Source organism: Pseudophryne corroboree, chromosome 3 (genome assembly GCF_028390025.1).
Source record: "Pseudophryne corroboree isolate aPseCor3 chromosome 3, aPseCor3.hap2, whole genome shotgun sequence".
NCBI classification, from domain to species: Eukaryota; Metazoa; Chordata; class Amphibia; order Anura; family Myobatrachidae; genus Pseudophryne; species Pseudophryne corroboree.
In genome coordinates this window covers 743,037,341-743,055,641 of record NC_086446.1, presented here as the reverse complement: position 1 = coordinate 743,055,641, position 18,301 = coordinate 743,037,341, and the positions used below count along the sequence as shown (strand labels likewise).

The 18,301-nt window shown below is 48.2% G+C and overlaps 1 protein-coding gene across 5 annotated transcripts in view; it reads right to left on the bottom strand.

Moving 5' to 3' along the window:
* Positions 1-18,301, bottom strand: part of LOC135056751 (stress-induced-phosphoprotein 1-like) — a 141,930-nt gene that overhangs the window by 19,159 nt on the left and 104,470 nt on the right. For all 5 annotated transcript variants that reach the window (XR_010244062.1, XR_010244061.1, XM_063962293.1 and 2 more), the window contains exon 9: positions 7,740-7,844. Coding sequence is in view for 3 of the 5 variants with exons in the window: in XM_063962293.1 (XP_063818363.1) it covers positions 7,740-7,844 (105 nt within the window). In the remaining 2 variants the exon portion in view is untranslated. The remainder of the gene's footprint in view (positions 1-7,739; positions 7,845-18,301) is intronic.

The following is an 18,301-nucleotide window of genomic DNA, read 5'->3' as shown; positions in this document are numbered from 1 at the left end:
AGGACCGACACGCCATGCGCTGCTCCGTGCAGCGGCACTATCCCGGACCCATGTTTTTAGTAGAAACTGGGAAGGGATGTGCTGAAGTAGTATAAAAAAAGTAAAAATTAAAATCAAAATCAAAAAATATTCAAAGAAAAGTGTGGGAACCCACACAAGCCTCTGTTAGTGCATGAGCACAGAAAAAACACTGAGGTACTCTGGGATATGAAGGGGTGGAGAGTTCTAAATTTAAATATTCAGTGCCCTGTTTCCTGCGGAAGCCGTCCATATCCCAAGAGTACTCCAGTGACCCCTAGTGGATGAAAAAGAAAAAGGAGGAGTGGATGAGCTAATGTGCCGGCAGCCAGAGAAACTGCTCTCATAGCTCCAACCTCATTCAGGGGGCATATTCAGTTAGCCACGGGGTTTAATCCGCAGCTAATTGATTGCACAACGAGAGGAAAAGTTATTCAATCAATTAGGCTTTTCCCCACGCGGCACTAACCCACTGATTCCGCGTAAAATGCACAATAACGGGGTTTCCCCGCGCGTTACATGCAGAAGCCGCATTCTAACACAGATTTCTCCTCGCAGCTCCTGAGGCTGCGAGGAAACATCCTACCTCAGGTAGTTAGCGCGTGGCGTTCCCGCAACTAACTGGAATCAGGCAGTGCAGACAATTGGTTGAATATATCTGAGGATGTTGGAAGATATTGCACAACATGCACTTTTTTTTATTTGAAATTAAAATTTCAAGCCAGTTTGGTTTCTCAGTTACTTACAAAAATAAAAAAAGGGAAATTTAATTTTCGGTTTCTGTAAGTTATTCATTGGTACGCAGTTGGACACAGCGGTAGCAATGCTGGTGCATGTTTCTCTGCATACGGGCCCACCGCTGACAACAGATACACGTCATGAAGAGGTAAATGACACGCCTGCGTTTTTGCCACCGCTCCCCGTTAACACCTCCAGAGGGTCACTTCCTATCCATCACATTCTCATGAAATCCTCACTGTGAGCGGGATCGCTGCGGTTACTTCCGGCAAGATAAAGGCATCGTGGGGACTATGTACTAAGCATTGGAGAGAGATAAAGTACCAGCCAATCAGCTCCTAACTGCCATGTTACAGGCTGTGTTAGAAAAATGACAGTTAGGAGTTGACTGGCTGATTGGTGGCGTCCACTTTATCTCTCTCCACGCCTTAGTACATAGGTTCACAAAACACACATCCTCTGCAGCTGGTTCAGTTCAGTGTGCAGATGTGTTCTCATACACCATTGCTCTAGGCGTGCCAAATAGCCCTTCCTGACGCTCCAGCGTCCGTCTGACTAAGCAGCGACAAGCGTCTTTTTTTTTTTTAAATGGTCTTACTCACACCGCTATTAACTACAAGAGGTGACAAACGACACTGCTAGCGTACACTGAGCACCGCGGCTGCGGTACTTGTACATCTGTGTGCGACTAAGTTTCAAATCTGTGTGAAGAAGGTTCCGATACGAGCCGCTATGGCTAGTCCCCCATCATGTTCCGTTATGCCGAATCTGCATCTTTGTACATAGCTTGTACATATTCCTTTTGCGGCAAAATTCCTGGTATACTGCAAACAGCTTTGTATGCAGCTACGCTGCAACTAAGACACAATAACGAGTTTTATGGTAAGAACTTACCTTTGTTAAAACTCTTTCTGCGAGGTACACTGGGCTCCACAAGGAATGGACAATGGGGATGTCCTAAAGCAGTTCCTTATGGGAGGGGACGCACTGTAGCGGGCACAAGAACCCGGCGTCCAAAGGAAGCATCCTGGGAAGCAGCAGTATCGAAGGCATAGAACCTTATGAACGTGTTCACAGAGGACCACGTAGCCGCCTTGCACAATTGTTCAAGGGTCGCACCACGTTGGGCCGCCCAAGAAGGTCCAACAGACCGAGTAGAATGGGCCTTAATGTGATCAGGAGCAGAGAGAGACCAGCGTTCACATAAGCATGTGCAATCACCATTCTAATCCATCTGGCCAGAGTTTGCTTGTGAGCAGGCCAGCCACGTTTGTGAAACCCAAACACAACAATAAGAGAATCCGATTTCCTAATAGGAGCAGTTCTCTTCACATAGATACGGAGAGCCCATACCACATCCAAAGACCGCTCTTTGGGAGACAGATCAGGAGAAACAAGTGCCGGAACTACAATCTCCTGATTAAGGTGGAACGAAGAAACCACCTTAGGTAGATAACCGGGACGAGTCCTAAGAACCGCCCGGTCACGTTGAAATATCAGATATGGGAACTACAGGACAAGGCACCCAAATCCGACACTCTTCTAGCTGAAGCAATAGCCAGCAGAAACACCACCTTAAGGGAAAGCCACTTAAGGTCAGCTGAACCAAGAGGTTCAAACGGAGACTCTTGTAACGCCTCCAAAACCACCGACAAGTCCCAAGGAGCCACAGGCGGGACATAGGGAGGTTGGATACGCAACACGCCCTGAGTAAAGGTATGCACATCAGGTAAGGTCGCAATTTTTCTCTGAAACCACACCAACAAGGCAGATATTTGACCCTTGAGGGAGGCCAGACGCAGGCCTAAGTCCAGGCCCTGCTGAAGAAAAGCCAACAACTTGGCTATACTAAACTTGGAAGCGTCATAATCGTTAGATGCGCACCAAACAAAGTAAGAATGCCAGACCCTATAGTAAATCCGAGCCGAAGCCGGTTTCCGGGCCCGCAACATAGTTTGAATGACCGCCTCAGAAAACCCTTTAGCCCTTAAGACGGAAACTTCAAGAGCCACGCCGTCAAAGACAGCCGGGCTAGGTCCTGGTAGACACAGGGGCCCTGAACGAGGAGGTCTGGGCGTTGTGGAAGTAGAATTGGACGCTCTGACGATAGGCCTTGCAGGTCTGAGAACCAGTGCCGTCTGGGCCACGCTGGAGCTATGAGAAGCAGAATTCCTCTTTCTTGCTTGAACTTCCGAATTACCATGGGCAGGAGTGACACCGGAGGGAACACGTACGGCAGCCGAAACCTCCACGGTACCGCCAGCGCATCCACGAATGCTGCTTGAGGATCCCTTGTCCTTGCTCCGAAGACCGGAACCTTATGATTGTGTCGAGACGCCATCAGATCCACATCTGGAAGGCCCCACCTTTCCACTAGGAGTTGAAACACTTCTGGATGGAGGCCCCACTAGCCGGCATGCACGTCCTGACAACTGAGAAAGTCCGCTTCCCAATTCAGGACTCCCGGAATGAATATTGCCGATATGGCCGGTAGATGGCGTTCTGACCACTGTAGAATCCGTGAGACTTCCTTCATTGCTAGGCGGCTTCGAGTGCCGCCTTGATGATTTATGTAAGCCACTGTGGTGGCGTTGTCCGACTGTACTTGAACAGGACGGTTCTGAATTAAATGCTGGGCTAGGTTCAAGGCATTGAAGACCGCCCGCAACTCCAGAATATTGATCGAGAGGAGGGACTCCTCCTTGGTCCACCGCCCCTGAAGGGAGTGCTGCTCCAGCACCGCGCCCCAACCTCTTAGACTGGCATCTGTCGTCAACAGGACCCAGTCGGATATCCAGAACGGACGGCCCCTGCACAGTTGTTGGTCCCGGAGCCACCAGAGCAGCGACAGACGGACCTCCGGAGTCAATGAGATCATTTGATACCTGATCCGGTGAGGCAGGCCGTCCCATTTGGCTAGAATCAGCCTCTGGAGAGGGCGAGAATGAAATTGAGCGTACTCCACCATGTAGAATGCTGACACCATGAGGCCCAGCACCTGCATCGCCGAATGTATTGACACTTACGGACAAGATAGGAAGCAACGAATCCTGTCCTGAAGTTTCAGGACTTTCTCCTGAGACAGGAACAACCACTGGTTGTGAGTGTCCAATAGTCCTCTCAGATGCACCATGCTCTGAGCAGGGATCAGGGATGACTTCTTCCAGTTGATGAGCCACCCGTGGGCTTGCAGAAACCGGACCGTCACATCTAGATGACACAGGATAAGTTCTGGGGAATTTGCCAGGATTAACAAGTCGTCCAAATACGGCAGTATCCTGACCCCTAGACGGCGGAGTACCACCGTCATCACCGCCATGACTTTTGTAAAGACTCGCGGAGCCGTTGTTAAACCAAAAGGTAATGCCCGAAACTGGTAATGGCAGTTGCCAATCGCAAATCTCAGGTATTGTTGATGAGACACTGCTATAGGAACATGCAGGTAAGCATCCTGTATATCCAGGGAGACCATGAAGTCCCCAGGTTCCAAGGCCAGAACTATAGAGCGAAGGGTTTCCATCCGGAACTTGGAAACCTTCACAAACCTGTTCAATGCCTTGAGGTTGAGAATGGGCCGGGAGGACCCATTCGGTTTCAGGACTAGAAACAGCGGAGAATAGTACCCCCGGCCCCTCTGCGCAAGAGGCACCTTTACTACGACTCCTGTATCCAGGAGGGTCTGTACCACCGAATGTAGAGTATTTGCCTTTGTCTTGTCCAACGGAACATCTCTCTGGCAAAATCGATGAGGGGGTCGGTTTTTGAAGCCTATGGCGTAACCTCGTGTGACGACTTCCCGTACCCAGGCATCTGAAGTGGTCTTCAACCATTCCTGGGTATACCCTAGAAGCCGGCCCCCCACCCTGGGATCCCCCAGAGGGAGACCCGCTCCGTCATGTGGCAGGCTTATCCGTCTTGGAAGCTGGCTGATGGGCCGCCCAGGCTCTTTTGGGCTTAGGCTTACCAGGTTTGGAAGTGCGGGCCTGCTTGTTGTACGCCTGACCTTTTGCTTTACCTGAAGGACGAAAGGGGCAAAAGGAAGTACCTTTAGCCTTCGACACAGAAGGAGCAGTACTTGGCAGACAGGCAGTTTTGGCAGTAGCCAAGTCAGCCACAATCTTATTTAAATCCTCCCCAAACAGAATATCTCCATTAAAAGGGAGTACCTTCAGGGTTTTTCTAGAGTCCAGATCCACAGACCAGGATCTCAGCCACAATATCCGGCGAGCCAGGACTAATGTAGTTGAGGCCTTGGCTGCAAGGATACCGGCATCAGAAGCCGCCTCTTTAATATATCGAGAAGCTGTGACAATATAAGACAAGCATTGTCTAGCATGGTCAGAGGAGATTTCAGCATCTAACTCCAAGGCCCATGCTTCAATGGCCTCTGCAGCCCAAGTAGCTGCAATAGTGGGCCTTTGTGCAGCACCCGTGAGGGTGTAAATCGCTTTCAGACAACCCTTCACACGTTTATCCGTAGGCTCTTAGAGACGTGACGGTGGTGACCGGTAGAGCTGAGGAAACCACCATCCTAGCCACATGTGAGTCCACTGGAGGAGGCGTTTCCCAATTCTTAGACAGCTCCGGCGCGAGGGGATAGCGAGCCAGCATCTTCTTTTGAGGCACAAACTTCGTACCCAGGTTTTCCCAGGGTTCCTGACGTATATCAATTAGGTGGTCAGAGTGAGGTAAAACTTGTTTAATCACCTTCTGACGCTTGAACCTATCTGGTTTCTAAGGAGGAACGGATGGCTCGGGATCATCCGTAATCTGTAAAATTAACTTAATAGCCTCCAAGAGATCAGGAACATCCACATGTGAACCACCCACCCTCCCCATCAGCCGTATCTGAGTCAGAACCTGTGGGGTCAGTGTAAGTGCCGTCTTCATCCGACGAGGTGTCAGTGACAGCAGTGGATTGTGAGGAGACAAGCGCTCGCTTAGAGGACCCCTTGGACGTAGGCGAGAGACGGTCAGACTTTTTAGTAGTCAGGGACTGGTTTAACTTCTTTATTTGAGCAGATAAATCGTCCGCCCACGGCGGGTTAGCTGCAGGGACCACAAACGGTTGTACCGGCATTGGGGGTCCCATAGGGAGTGTTAGTTTATGAACTAGCGTATGCAGAAGCGTGGAAAAAGCGGCCCACGGCGGGTCATTATTTGCCCCCGTTGCCACCGTCCCACTGGGGGGCAAGGAGCCCCCAGAACCAGAGCCCAAAGCTGCTATATTCTCCTCATAGGTATCTGAGGCTTCAGCAACACCGGCAGTGTGTTCAGCCCCAGAACCGTTACCCTCAGAAGCAGACATGATATAACTTTCAGTATCAGGTAACACAGTACAATTTGTCAGCAGCACAATACCTCTAGCCCAAACCCCTGCGCAGTGTAGTCAGCACCAGCAGAGATAAAGGAGAGATATGGTGACTAAATCACAGAGAAAAATACGTAATACAGTATATCTTTGTGAAAATCCTATATTAGATAAAACCTGACGCACCAAGCCCCCTCAGGTTATAGAATATAGGGATAGCAGGTTGAGTGAAAGACACAAAATGGACACCACTCAGCTATCAAATGCACACAGAAATAGTCACAGTTTGTACAATGCAGAGGTTATTACTAACAATAATACTGCACTGGACTAGCTTACACAGCTATATAACAATAGATATAACAGTACACAGTATGAACTGGATGTATATCACAGGGTAATTGTACTAGGAAACCCTGACTAAATGCACTCTTTCTTAACTAACACGGACTAAAAAAGGCAGGCAGAATACTTAAGTGTCTTGTAAAGTCACAGCACTGACAACCAGGCGGCTTTACATAGGAGGATTTGACCAAGCATTCCCAGGAACAGTGAGCTGACGGATAATGGCGCCGCAGACACTGCCAGGGAGTGGGGGAGAGACAGATATGCAGCTCCAGGGCGGGAACATTTGCAGAAAATGGCGCCTTGGGGCTGGGGGAGGGGCTTCAGGTCCAAGCTCTATCCCCCTGCTGGCAAAACCACCGGGTACTGCGGGCTCTAATAAAACGGTTTATAGAGAAAACCTGACCTGTCCCATGCCCTGGTGATCTAGTGGGATTGCCTGTACTGCCACAGTGTCCACCACCAGCGCGCGCAGCCCGCCTCCCACTGACCGCGCCGGATCGCGATAAAGACCGGGTCCCGCAAGCGGGACCCACTTACCACCTCCCGAAGCGCGGCCACGCGATCCTGGAGAGCCCCCGTCGTGTGTGGTTGACAAGAAAAAAACCGGAGCCTCCTGCTGTAGTTACCCGGCAACCAGGGCTCGGGAGTGTACAGCGCCGCTGGGGAGAGCCGGAGCTGCAGCCGTGAATGTCCACTGACATGTAACACTGCTGCTGCCCTTGAAGTCTTCACTTTTTTCCTCAGAAAAAAAGCTCTTCTTAGGGCTGCCTGGAGCAGCCCCTCTGTTAAGTGCCTGCTACTGCAGCACCAACTACAAAACTGAGATCCTGTGCTGGGAGGCGGGGTGATATAGAAGGCGGCGCTATGCATTCTGGGAACAGTCAAAGCTTTGAGCCTGTTGGTGCCTCGGATCAAGATCCTACTCTACACCCCATTCCTTGTGGAGCCCAGTGTACCCCGCAGCAGAAATTTAGTTAAATAGTACTCTACCTATGTTGGAGCGTCTCAATCACTCCCGAGCGTCTTGCTCTAAACGTAGGCTGACCATACGATCCCTTTAAACCGGGACACTCATGAATTACACAGGTTCTGTGGCTGACTTCAAGCCTGTAGTTCACCTGGATTTAATCAGCCACAGAACCTGTGTACTCCCATGGAACCGGAGATTTGCAGCCGTCAAACCCGCAGTAACTGTGTGACGCCATCACGTCATCAATGTGTGGGAACAGGTGGTTTCTACCCAAAACTAGAGCGAAGCACCTAATAATACAGCCACTGACTGCATATAACACCCAATTACAGGATATCATAACCCTGACATTACCAGGAGTTGCAGAATCTGACATGTATGTATTTCTTTCAGAGCCTCCTCGCATCCTTCGTCCAGCTGTAGCACCATTCTGAACGCTCTTTCCGCCTCCGCATACCTCTGCGCAGAAAGAAAGGAAACGACATCAGCAGGGCCTCCCTATACACGCAGTTACGGTTCACGTTTCTAATCTGGAAACCTAATTCACTGTTAACGGTTTAATTTTACATCAATGTTGAACAAGCTTTTCACTGACCAATGAAATGAGCAGACGAAGCGCGCAGGTGTCGAGATAGCTTTAGAGATGCTGACTGCAGTGTCATCTTTGAGGATTATAGTCAGGAAGTCTGGGGTGCTTAGGGAGAGATGCCCCCACTACCACAATGGTCAGAGATGTTTGCACTGATTATATAGCTGCTTTTACAGCATAATCGCATGTGGTACTCAAGTGTCCGAGCGGTGTTATTTATAGTATTGGGAACATTCCTGCCTGGCAGTCAGGTCACAAAGACCCAAGAATGGCACCTTGTGTAGCTGCAGACGTACATGTAACAAATCTGCTGTACTGGATTTCCTGCCGCCATTCCTGTCACAGGCAGTAATGGGATATGTAGGTTCGACTCCTGCAGTATAGCCCAGCCAGTGATTGTGGGGCACATGTACTAAGCAGTGATTAAAGTGGAGAAGTGAGCCAGTGAAGAAGTTGCCCATGGCAACCAATCAGCATTGACGTAACATTTAGAATTTGCATACTATAAAAATATACAGAGCAGCTGATTGGTTGCCATGGGCAACTTCTCCACAGGCTCACTTCTCCACTCTTTTCACTGCTTCATGAATAGACACCTATGTTTGAAAAATCAGTTAGGAGCTGATTGGCAGGTTCTTTGGGGTCTATTCTTGAAGCAGTGAAAAGTATGGAGAAGTTGACCATGACAGACAATCAGCTGCTCTGTACAAATATACAGAGCAGCTGATTGGTTGCCAAGGGCAACTTCTCCACAGGCTCACTTCTCCACTCTTTTCACTGCTTCATGAATAGACACCTATGTTTGAAAAATCAGTTAGGAGCTGGCTGCTCTGTACAAATATACAGAGCAGCTGATTGGTTGCCATGGGCAACTTCTCCACTGGCTCACTTCTCCACTTTTATCACTGCTTAGTACATGCCCCCCTGTGTTTCTAAATGATGCGTATGTAGAGAAACCATACAGTATATCCGACCGCTTTCTATCAGCCACAAGACGGAAGCGAGCATTTATCCTACCTGTATTTTTGAGGATTGGGATAAAATGGCATTACAGCCACAACACATTGACATTTAAAGGCGTTTATACTTAAATCATTTATTATACAGGTTGGAGTACCCCTTAAACAAAATGCCACCAGCAGTGTTTTGGGGTTTTATGGATTTTGGAATGTTTGCATAGAAATAATGAGATATCTTGGAGCTGGGTCCAAGTCTAAACACAAAACTCAATTAGGTGTCATACGCACCTTATACACACAGCCTGCAGGTACTTTAATATTTGTAATTATTGTGTGCATTAAATAAAGTTTGTGTATATTGAACCATCAGAGAGCAAAGGTGTCCCTATAACAGCCAGCACTCAGAAATTTTATGGATACTCAGACTGTAATACGGGATGCGTCTACGTGATCGGCAGTCGGGAGACCGCCGGTCACAATACCTCCCCCTACATCCCTCCCCCTCACTATCCCAACGGTCAGCATGCAGACCACAGGGACTATTCCCACTATCGCCCTTCCCCCCTCTGGCCATCATCTAACAGCCAGGATCCTGCCGTTGGTATGGTGACTGGCGGTCTCCCAACCGCCGGTCACCCGAACCCAACCCTATAATACTATATTACAAAATACTGTATTATACGGGATGTAGTTATGTGACCGGCGGTCAGGAGATGTCAGCAGGTGTCTGCTGAACATACAGTAACTGGTAATTTGCTTATGATCCAATGATAATTAACAGCTTTTATATAAACATTAACATCTATACTAAATCTTCTAGTCCCTAGTGCCAGCCCCTTTTCCTAGGACACAGGGAAATCCTCCTATTTATACAGGCAAATATATATTGCCTGGGTCTCTACCAATCACATACTGTACTGCTCAGTTCTCTGTAGCAGGAGTGGCTGCAGTGCACATCCATAGCGTCAGATCTCCCCTGCTACGGACCCTGGAATTCTATAGAACGAATGTCGGGAATTACGACTAATAATAAGAATTTACTTACCGATAATTCTATTTCTCGGAGTCCGTAGTGGATGCTGGGGTTCCTGAAAGGACCATGGGGAATAGCGGCTCCGCAGGAGACAGGGCACAAAAGCAAAGCCTTTACAGGTCAGGTGGTGTGTACTGGCTCCTCCCCCTATGACCCTCCTCCAGACTCCAGTCAGGTACTGTGCCCGGACGAGCGTACACAATAAGGGAGGATTTTGAATCCCGGGTAAGACTCATACCAGCCACACCAATCACACCGTACAACTTGTGATCTAAACCCAGTTAACAGTATGATAACAGAGGAGCCTCTGAAAGATGGCTTCCTAAACAATAACCCGAATTAGTTAACAATAACTATGTACAAGTATTGCAGATAATCCGCACTTGGGATGGGCGCCCAGCATCCACTACGGACTCCGAGAAATAGAATTATCGGTAAGTAAATTCTTATTTTCTCTATCGTCCTAAGTGGATGCTGGGGTTCCTGAAAGGACCATGGGGATTATACCAAAGCTCCCAAACGGGCGGGAGAGTGCGGATGACTCTGCAGCACCGAATGAGAGAACTCCAGGTCCTCCTTTGCCAGGGTATCAAATTTGTAAAAATTTACAAACGTGTTCTCCCCTGACCACGTAGCTGCTCGGCAGAGTTGTAATGCCGAGACCCCTCGGGCAGCCGCCCAAGATGAGCCCACCTTCCTTGCGGAATGGGCCTTAACAGATTTAGGCTGTGGCAGGCCTGCCACAGAATGTACAAGTTGAATTTTGTTACAAATCCAACGAGCAATCGACTGCTTAGAAGCAGGTGCACCCAACTTGTTGGGTGCATACAGTATAAACAGCGAGTCAGATTTTCTGACTCCAGCCGTCCTTTAAATGTATATTTTTAAGGCTCTGACAACGTCCAACAACTTGGAGTCCTTCAAGTCGTCTGTAGCCGCAGGCACTACAATAGGCTGGTTCAGGTGAAACCCTGATACCACCTTAGGGAGAAAATGCGGACGCGTCCGCAGCTCTGCCCTATGTCGAATGGAAAATTAAATAAGGGCTTTTATAAAACAAAGCCGCCAGTTCAGATACTCTCCCGGCCGAAGCCAGGGCCAGTAACATAGTCACTTTCCATGTGAGATATTTCAAATCCACATTCTTTAGTGGTTCAAACCAATTGGATTTGAGGAAATCTAAAACTACATTTAGATCCCACGGTGCCACCTTAGGCACCACAGGAGGCTGTATATGCAGTACTCCTTTGATAAAAATCTGGACCTCAGGGACTGAGGCCAATTCTTTTTGGAAGAATATTGATAGGGCCGAAATTTGAACCTTAATAGATCCCAATTTGAGACCCATAGACAATCCTGATTGCAGGAAATGTAGGAAAACGACCCAGTTGAAATTCCTCCATCGGAGCACTCCGCTGCTCGCACCACGCAACATATTTTCGCCAAATACGGCGATAATGCTTCGCGGTGACTTCCTTCCTTGCCTTTATCAAGGTAGGAATGACTTCTTCTGGAATGCCTTTTCCTTTTAGGATCTGGCATTCAAACGCCATGCCGTCAAACGCAGCCGCGGTAAGTCTTGAAAAAGACAAGGACCCTGCTGAAGCAGGTCCCTTCTCAGAAGTAGAGGCCACGGATCGTCCGTGACCATCTCTTGAAGTTCCGGGTACCAAGTCCTTCTTGGCCAATCCGGAGCCACTAGTCTTACTCCTCTTTTCCGTATAATCCTCAATACCTTTGGTATGAGAGGCAGAGGAGGAAACACATATACGGACTGGTACACCCAAGGTGTTACCAACGCGTCCACAGCTATTGCCTGCGGATCTCTTGACCTGGCGCAATAACTGTCCAGTGTCTTGTTGAGGCGAGACGCCATCATGTCCACCATTGGTTTTACCCAACGGTTTAATAGCATGTGGAAAACTTCTGGATGAAGTACCCACTCTCCCGGGTGAAGGTCGTGTCTGCTGAGGAAGTCTGCTTCCCAGTTGTCCACGCCCGGGATGAATACTGCTGACAGTGCTATCACGTGATTCTCCGCCCAGCGAAGGATCCTGGCAGCTTCTGCCATTCTGTTTCTTGTGCCGCCCTGTCTGTTTACATGGGCGACTGCCGTGATGTTGTCCGACTGGATCAACACCGGTCTTCCTTGAAGCAGAGGTTCCGCCTGGCTTAGAGCATTGTAGATTGCTCTTAGTTCCAGAATGCTTATGTGAAGAGACTTTTTCAGGCTCGACCACACTCCCTGGAAATTTCTTCCCTGTGTGACTGCTCCCCAGCCTCTCAGGCTGGCATCCGTGGTCACCAGGATCCAATCCTGCATGCCGAATCTGCGGCCCTCCACTAGATGAGCCTCCTGCAACCACCACAGAAGGGATACCCTTGTCCTCAGCGACAGGGTTATCCGCAGGTGCATCTGAAGATGCGAACCTGACCATTTGTCCAACAGATCCCTTTGCATGGAATCTGCCGAAAGGGATTGCTTCGTAAGAAGCTACCATTTTTTTCCCAGGACTCTTGTGCATTGATGTACAGACACCTTTCCTGGTTTTAGGAGGTTCCTGACCAGGTCAGATAACTCCTTGGCTTTTTCTTCGGGAAGAAAAACCTTTTTCTGAACTGTGTCCAGAATCATCCCCAGGAACAGCAGACGAGTTGTCGGCATTAATTGGGATTTTGGAATATTCAGAATCCATCCGTGCTGCTTTAGCACCTCTTGAGATAGTGCTAAACCCATCTCTAGCTGTTCTCTGGACCTTGTCCTTATTGGGAGATCGTCCAAGTATGGGATAATTAATACGCCTTTTCTTCGAAGAAGAAATATTATCTCGGCCATTACCTTTGTAAAGACCCGAGGTGCCGTGGACAAACCAAACGGCAGCGTCTGAAACTGATAGTGACAGTTTTGTACAACGAACCTGAGGTACCCCTGGTGTGAGGGGTAATTGGAACGTGGAGATACGCATCCTTGATGTCCAAGGATACCATAAAGTCCCCTTCTTCCAGGTTCGCTATCACTGCTCTGAGTGACTCCATCTTGAACTTGAACTTCTTTATGTACAGGTTCAAGGACTTCAGATTTAGAATAGGCCTTACCGAGCCATCCGGCTTCGGTACCACAAAAAGAGTGGAATAATACCCCTTCCCTTGTTGTAGAAGAGGTACCTTGACTATCACCTGCTGAGAATACAGCTTGTGAATGGCTTCCAAAACCGTCTCCCTTTCTGAGGGGGACGTTGGTAAAGCCGACTTCAGGAAACGGCGAGGTGGCTCTGTCTCTAATTTCAACCTGTACCCCTGAGATATTATCTGTAGGATCCAGGGATTTACCTGCGAGTGAGCCCACTGCGCGCTGTAATTTTTGAGACGACCGCCTACCGCCCCCAAGTCCGCTTGCGAAGCCCCAGCGTCATGCTGAGGCTTTTGTAGAAGCCGGGGAGGGCTTCTGTTCCTGGGAAGGAGCTGCCTGTTGCTGTCTCTTCCCTCGTCCTCTGCCTCGTGGCAGATATGAATAGCCCTTTGCTCTCTTATTTTTAAAGGAACGAAAAGGCTGCGGTTGAAAAGTCGGTGCCTTTTTCTGTTGGGGAGTGACTTGAGGTAGAAAGGTGGATTTCCCGGCCGTAGCCGTGGCCACCAAATCCGATAGACCGACCCCAAATAACTCCTCTACGCATCGCCTGTCCACTGTCGTGTCCATAAAGCTCTTCTGGCCGAAATGGACATAGCACTTACCCGTGATGCCAGTGTGCAGATATCTCTCTGTGCATCACGCATATAAAGAAATGCATCCTTTATTTGTTCTAACGACAGTAAAATATTGTCCCCGTCCAGGGTATCAATATTTTCGATCAGGGACTCTGACCAAACTACCCCAGCACTGCACATCCAGGCAGTCGCAATAGCTGGTCGTAGTATAACACCTGCATGTGTGTATATACCTTTTTGGATATTTTCCATCCTCCTATCTGATGGATCTTTAAGTGCGGCCGTCTCAGGAGAGGGTAACGCCACTTGTTTTGATAAGCGTGTTAGCGCTTTGTCCACCCTAGGAGGTGTTTCCCAGCGCTCCCTAACCTCTGGCGGGAAAGGGTATAAAGCCAATAACTTCTTTGAAATTAGCAGTTTTTTATCGGGGCACCCCACGCTTCATCACACACGTCATTTAATTCTTCTGATTCGGTAAAAACTACTGGTAGTTTTTTCACACCCCACATAATACCCTGTTTAGTGGTACCTGTAGTATCAGCTAAATGTAACATCTCCTTTATTGCCAAAATCATATAACGTGTGGCCCTACTGGAAAATACGGTTGATTCGTCACCTTCACCACCGGAATCAGTGCCTGTGTCTGGGTCTGTGTCGACTGACTGAGGCAAGGGGCGTTTTACAGCCCCTGACGGTGTTTGAGGCGCCTGGACAGGCACTAATTGAGTGTCCGGCCGCCTCATGTCGGCAAACGACTGCTTAAGCGAGTTGACGCTATCCCGTAATTCCACAAATAAAGGCATCCATTCTGGTGTCGACCCCCTAGGAGGTGACATCCTCATATTTGGCAATTGCTCCGCCTCCACACCAATAACGTCCTCATACATGTCGACACACACGTACCGACACACAGCAGACACACAGGGAATGCTCTATACGAAGACAGGACCCACTAGCCCTTTGGGGAGACAGAGGGAGAGTCTGCCAGCACACACCAAAAAGCGCTATATATGACAGGGATAGCCTTATGATTAAGTGCTCCCTTATAGCTGCTTTTATATTGATATATTGCCATTTATTTTGCCCCCCCTCTCTGTTATACCCTGTTTCTGTAGTGCAGTGCAGGGGAGAGACCTGGGAGCCTTCCTGACCAGCGGAGCTGTGACAGAAAATGGCGCCGTGTGCTGAGGAGATAGGCCCCGCCCCTTTTCCGGCGGGCTCGTCTCCCGCTATTTAGTACATTTAGGCAGGGGTAAATATCTCCATATAGCCTCTGTGGCTATATGTGAGGTATTTTTAGCCTTTTTAAAGGTTTTCATTTGCCTCCCAGGGCGCCCCCCTCCCAGCGCCCTGCACCCTCAGTGACTGCCGTGTGAAGTGTGCTGAGAGGAAAATGGCGCACAGCTGCAGTGCTGTGCGCTACCTTAAGAAGACTGCAGGAGTCTTCAGCCGCCGATTCTGGACCTCTTCTTGCTTCAGCATCTGTGAGGGGGCCGGCGGCGTGGCTCCGGTGACCATCCAGGCTGTACCTGTGATCGTCCCTCTGGAGCTTCATGTCCAGTAGCCAAGAAGCCAATCCATCCTGCACGCAGGTGAGTTCACTTCTTCTCCCCTCTGTCCCTCGTTGCAGTGATCCTGTTGCCAGCAGGAATCACTGTAAAATAAAAAAACCTAAGCTAAACTCTCTAAGCAGCTCTTTATGAGAGCCACCTAGAATTGCACCCTTCTCGGCCGGGCACAAAAATCTAACTGGAGTCTGGAGGAGGGTCATAGGGGGAGGAGCCAGTACACACCACCTGACCTGTAAAGGCTTTGCTTTTGTGCCCTGTCTCCTGCGGAGCCGCTATTCCCCATGGTCCTTTCAGGAACCCCAGCATCCACTTAGGACGATAGAGAAATACAGTTTATTGGAAGGTGATTTAGCATTAAGATTATTTTTTTTTAAAAGTCCACCTATAAATCTGCATCTTGGGGGTCATTCCGAGTTGTTCGCTCGGTATTTTTTTTCGCATTGCAGCGATTTTCCGCTTAGTGCGCCAAGTAAATTTGCTATGCAGTTAGGAATTTTACTCACGGCTTTTTCATCGTTCTGGTGATCGTAATGTGATTGACAGGAAGTGGGTGTTTCTGGGCGGAAACTGGCCGTTTTATGGGAGTGTGCGGAAAACCGCTACAGTTTCTGGGAAAAACGCGGGAGTGGCTGGAGAAACGGAGGAGTGTCTGGGTGAACGCTGGGTGTGTTTGTGACGTCAACCCAGGAACGACAAGCACTGAACTGATCGCAGATGCCGAGTAAGTCTGGAGCTACTCAGAAACTGCTAAGAGAGGTGTAATCGCAATATTGCGAATACGTCATTCGCAATTTTAAGAAGCTAAAATTCACTCCCAGTAGGCGGCGGCTTAGCGTGTGTAAATCTGCTAAAAGCAGCTTGCGAGCGAACAACTCGGAATGAGGGCCCTTGTGTATAGATTTTTTTTTTTTTACTGTGATGCATTCGGTCAAACTATACGATTGATTTTTGCTGGCCTACATCTAACAGTGTAACTGGCTATTTTATTGCAGGATACATCTTCAAAAATATGGTACTTACTTCCTCCAATAGAACAAACACCCAGCATCCCTCTATATACTGCACACATATACATTCACTACACTCTGCCATATTTTCCTACAGTCACTGCACACGCACAGTCCCTGCAATGCACAGCACAGTTCCTCACCATTCCCTGTACTGTATATAAAGATCACATTTTTGCCTCTTTTAAGTCTAAATAGTTTATTCCCATGTCCAAAAAAACGCAGTAATCACCTTTCAGGGACACAAATGGACTTCACTACACACATTACACACCAATATCCACCCCAGAAATAACTCCGCCCACCACTCACAGCAACAACCAACCAGACAGAAGAATGGATTAGGGCGCAGTATATTGAAAACAAAGATGCTCGATCTTAAAATAATGTTTTTCTAACGATCAGAAATAAAGTGCCTTAAACAGGGTCAGTCGCATGGGGAATTGCAAAATGCGATCGCAAATCCACATGCATCCTTGCAACCTATTCAGTGTGAGTCAAATAAGCAACTCCATCACTCTGTTGTATGAGACGACACTGGATTGCGACTGGAGGCGTGGCTTCGGTGAGTATTTCAAAATATTCAAAAGAGTAGTACATACATGAAGCAATGCAAAGGTAGAGAAGATAATATGAACCTAAGTATATCTGTACATCTGCAATGCTTAAAGAAGCAGCCGCAAACAAAAAAAAATAGTTTTATGACATCACTAATACCCCTTTCACACCGCATCTTTAACCCGGTAAATTGCCGATTTTTCAGCCTTCCTAAACGGTTCTAGCTGCGATGTGAAAGGGCCACTTTGAATTTACCGTTTTCAAAATACTGGTATTTTGAAACGGTTAAAAAGCAGGGTCCTACCCGGTTCAGAACCGTTTCACTGTGCAGTGTGAAAGGCTCTGAAACGGTATTTCCAAGCCACAGGAGGTGATAGGCTGTCTCCATGTGTGATGTCACCAGGCAGAAGCAGGAAGCTGGAGGAAAAATACATCAGACACATGAGAGTGGGTTTAGAAGCGTTTTCTTACTGCAAATATATTATACAATGGCAACTTGGAGTGATGAAGAGGTGAGGGAGCTGCTAAGAATCAGAGGGGATGAGGAAATCTGCAGACAAATAACTGGGACAGTCAAGGGTGCACTCATATATAAAAACATGGTTAAAATGCTTCAAGCTGCTGGGTTCCATCATACGACTATCCAAATTATTAATAATTAATTAATTAATAATTATTAATAATGTGTGGGCCAGAAAAGTCCATTTATAATGACAAACACTGTTTTCTATGGGTGAAACGGGTTCAGTGTGAAAGGTACCAAAACGGTAATGAAATGGTAATATACTGGTTACAACATGCGATGTGAAGGGGGTTTAACTGCTCAGACCCGTTTAAAGAACCGTTTCAAAAGCAGGTTTTGCGATGTGAAAGCAGCATAAGATATATGGGGATGTGGTTAATTTGCCAGCTGTCGGGATACAGACACCGGAATCCCAGCGCAGACTCGGGGGTGTCCACAACACCCATAGAGTGAGCCTAGAATGATGGTGCGCAAGGGGACTCTTAGCACTTGCCCCGCTGCCGCAATCTGGCGGGCAGGATGCTGCTGTCGGGACCTTGAAACCGGCATCCCGTCCGCCAGTAAATAGTATGTAACCCACTATATGGGGGACATGTACAAAGCAGTGATAAGAGTGGAGAAGTGAGACAGTGGAGAGGTTGCCCTTGGCACCCAATCAGCTGCTCTGTACACAGTACTTTTACAGTATGCAAATTATAAATATTACGTCAATGCTGATTGGTTGAAATGAGCAACTTTTTGACTGGTCACTTCACTTTTATCACTGCTTAGTACATCTCCCCCTTAGTGCTGGTTTGCTCATCCCCAACGGAGTGTGATGCATTCTTACTGTATTTGGGTAAAACAATCGTGTACTGCAGTGCATTGTTTATTAAACTCTTTGAAAAGCACTGTTGCGTCAGTCTTAGGGGTTTTGCATAAATGGGCGTGTTTTCAGTGTTTGTAACCAATCACATGCAGTCTTCTCCACC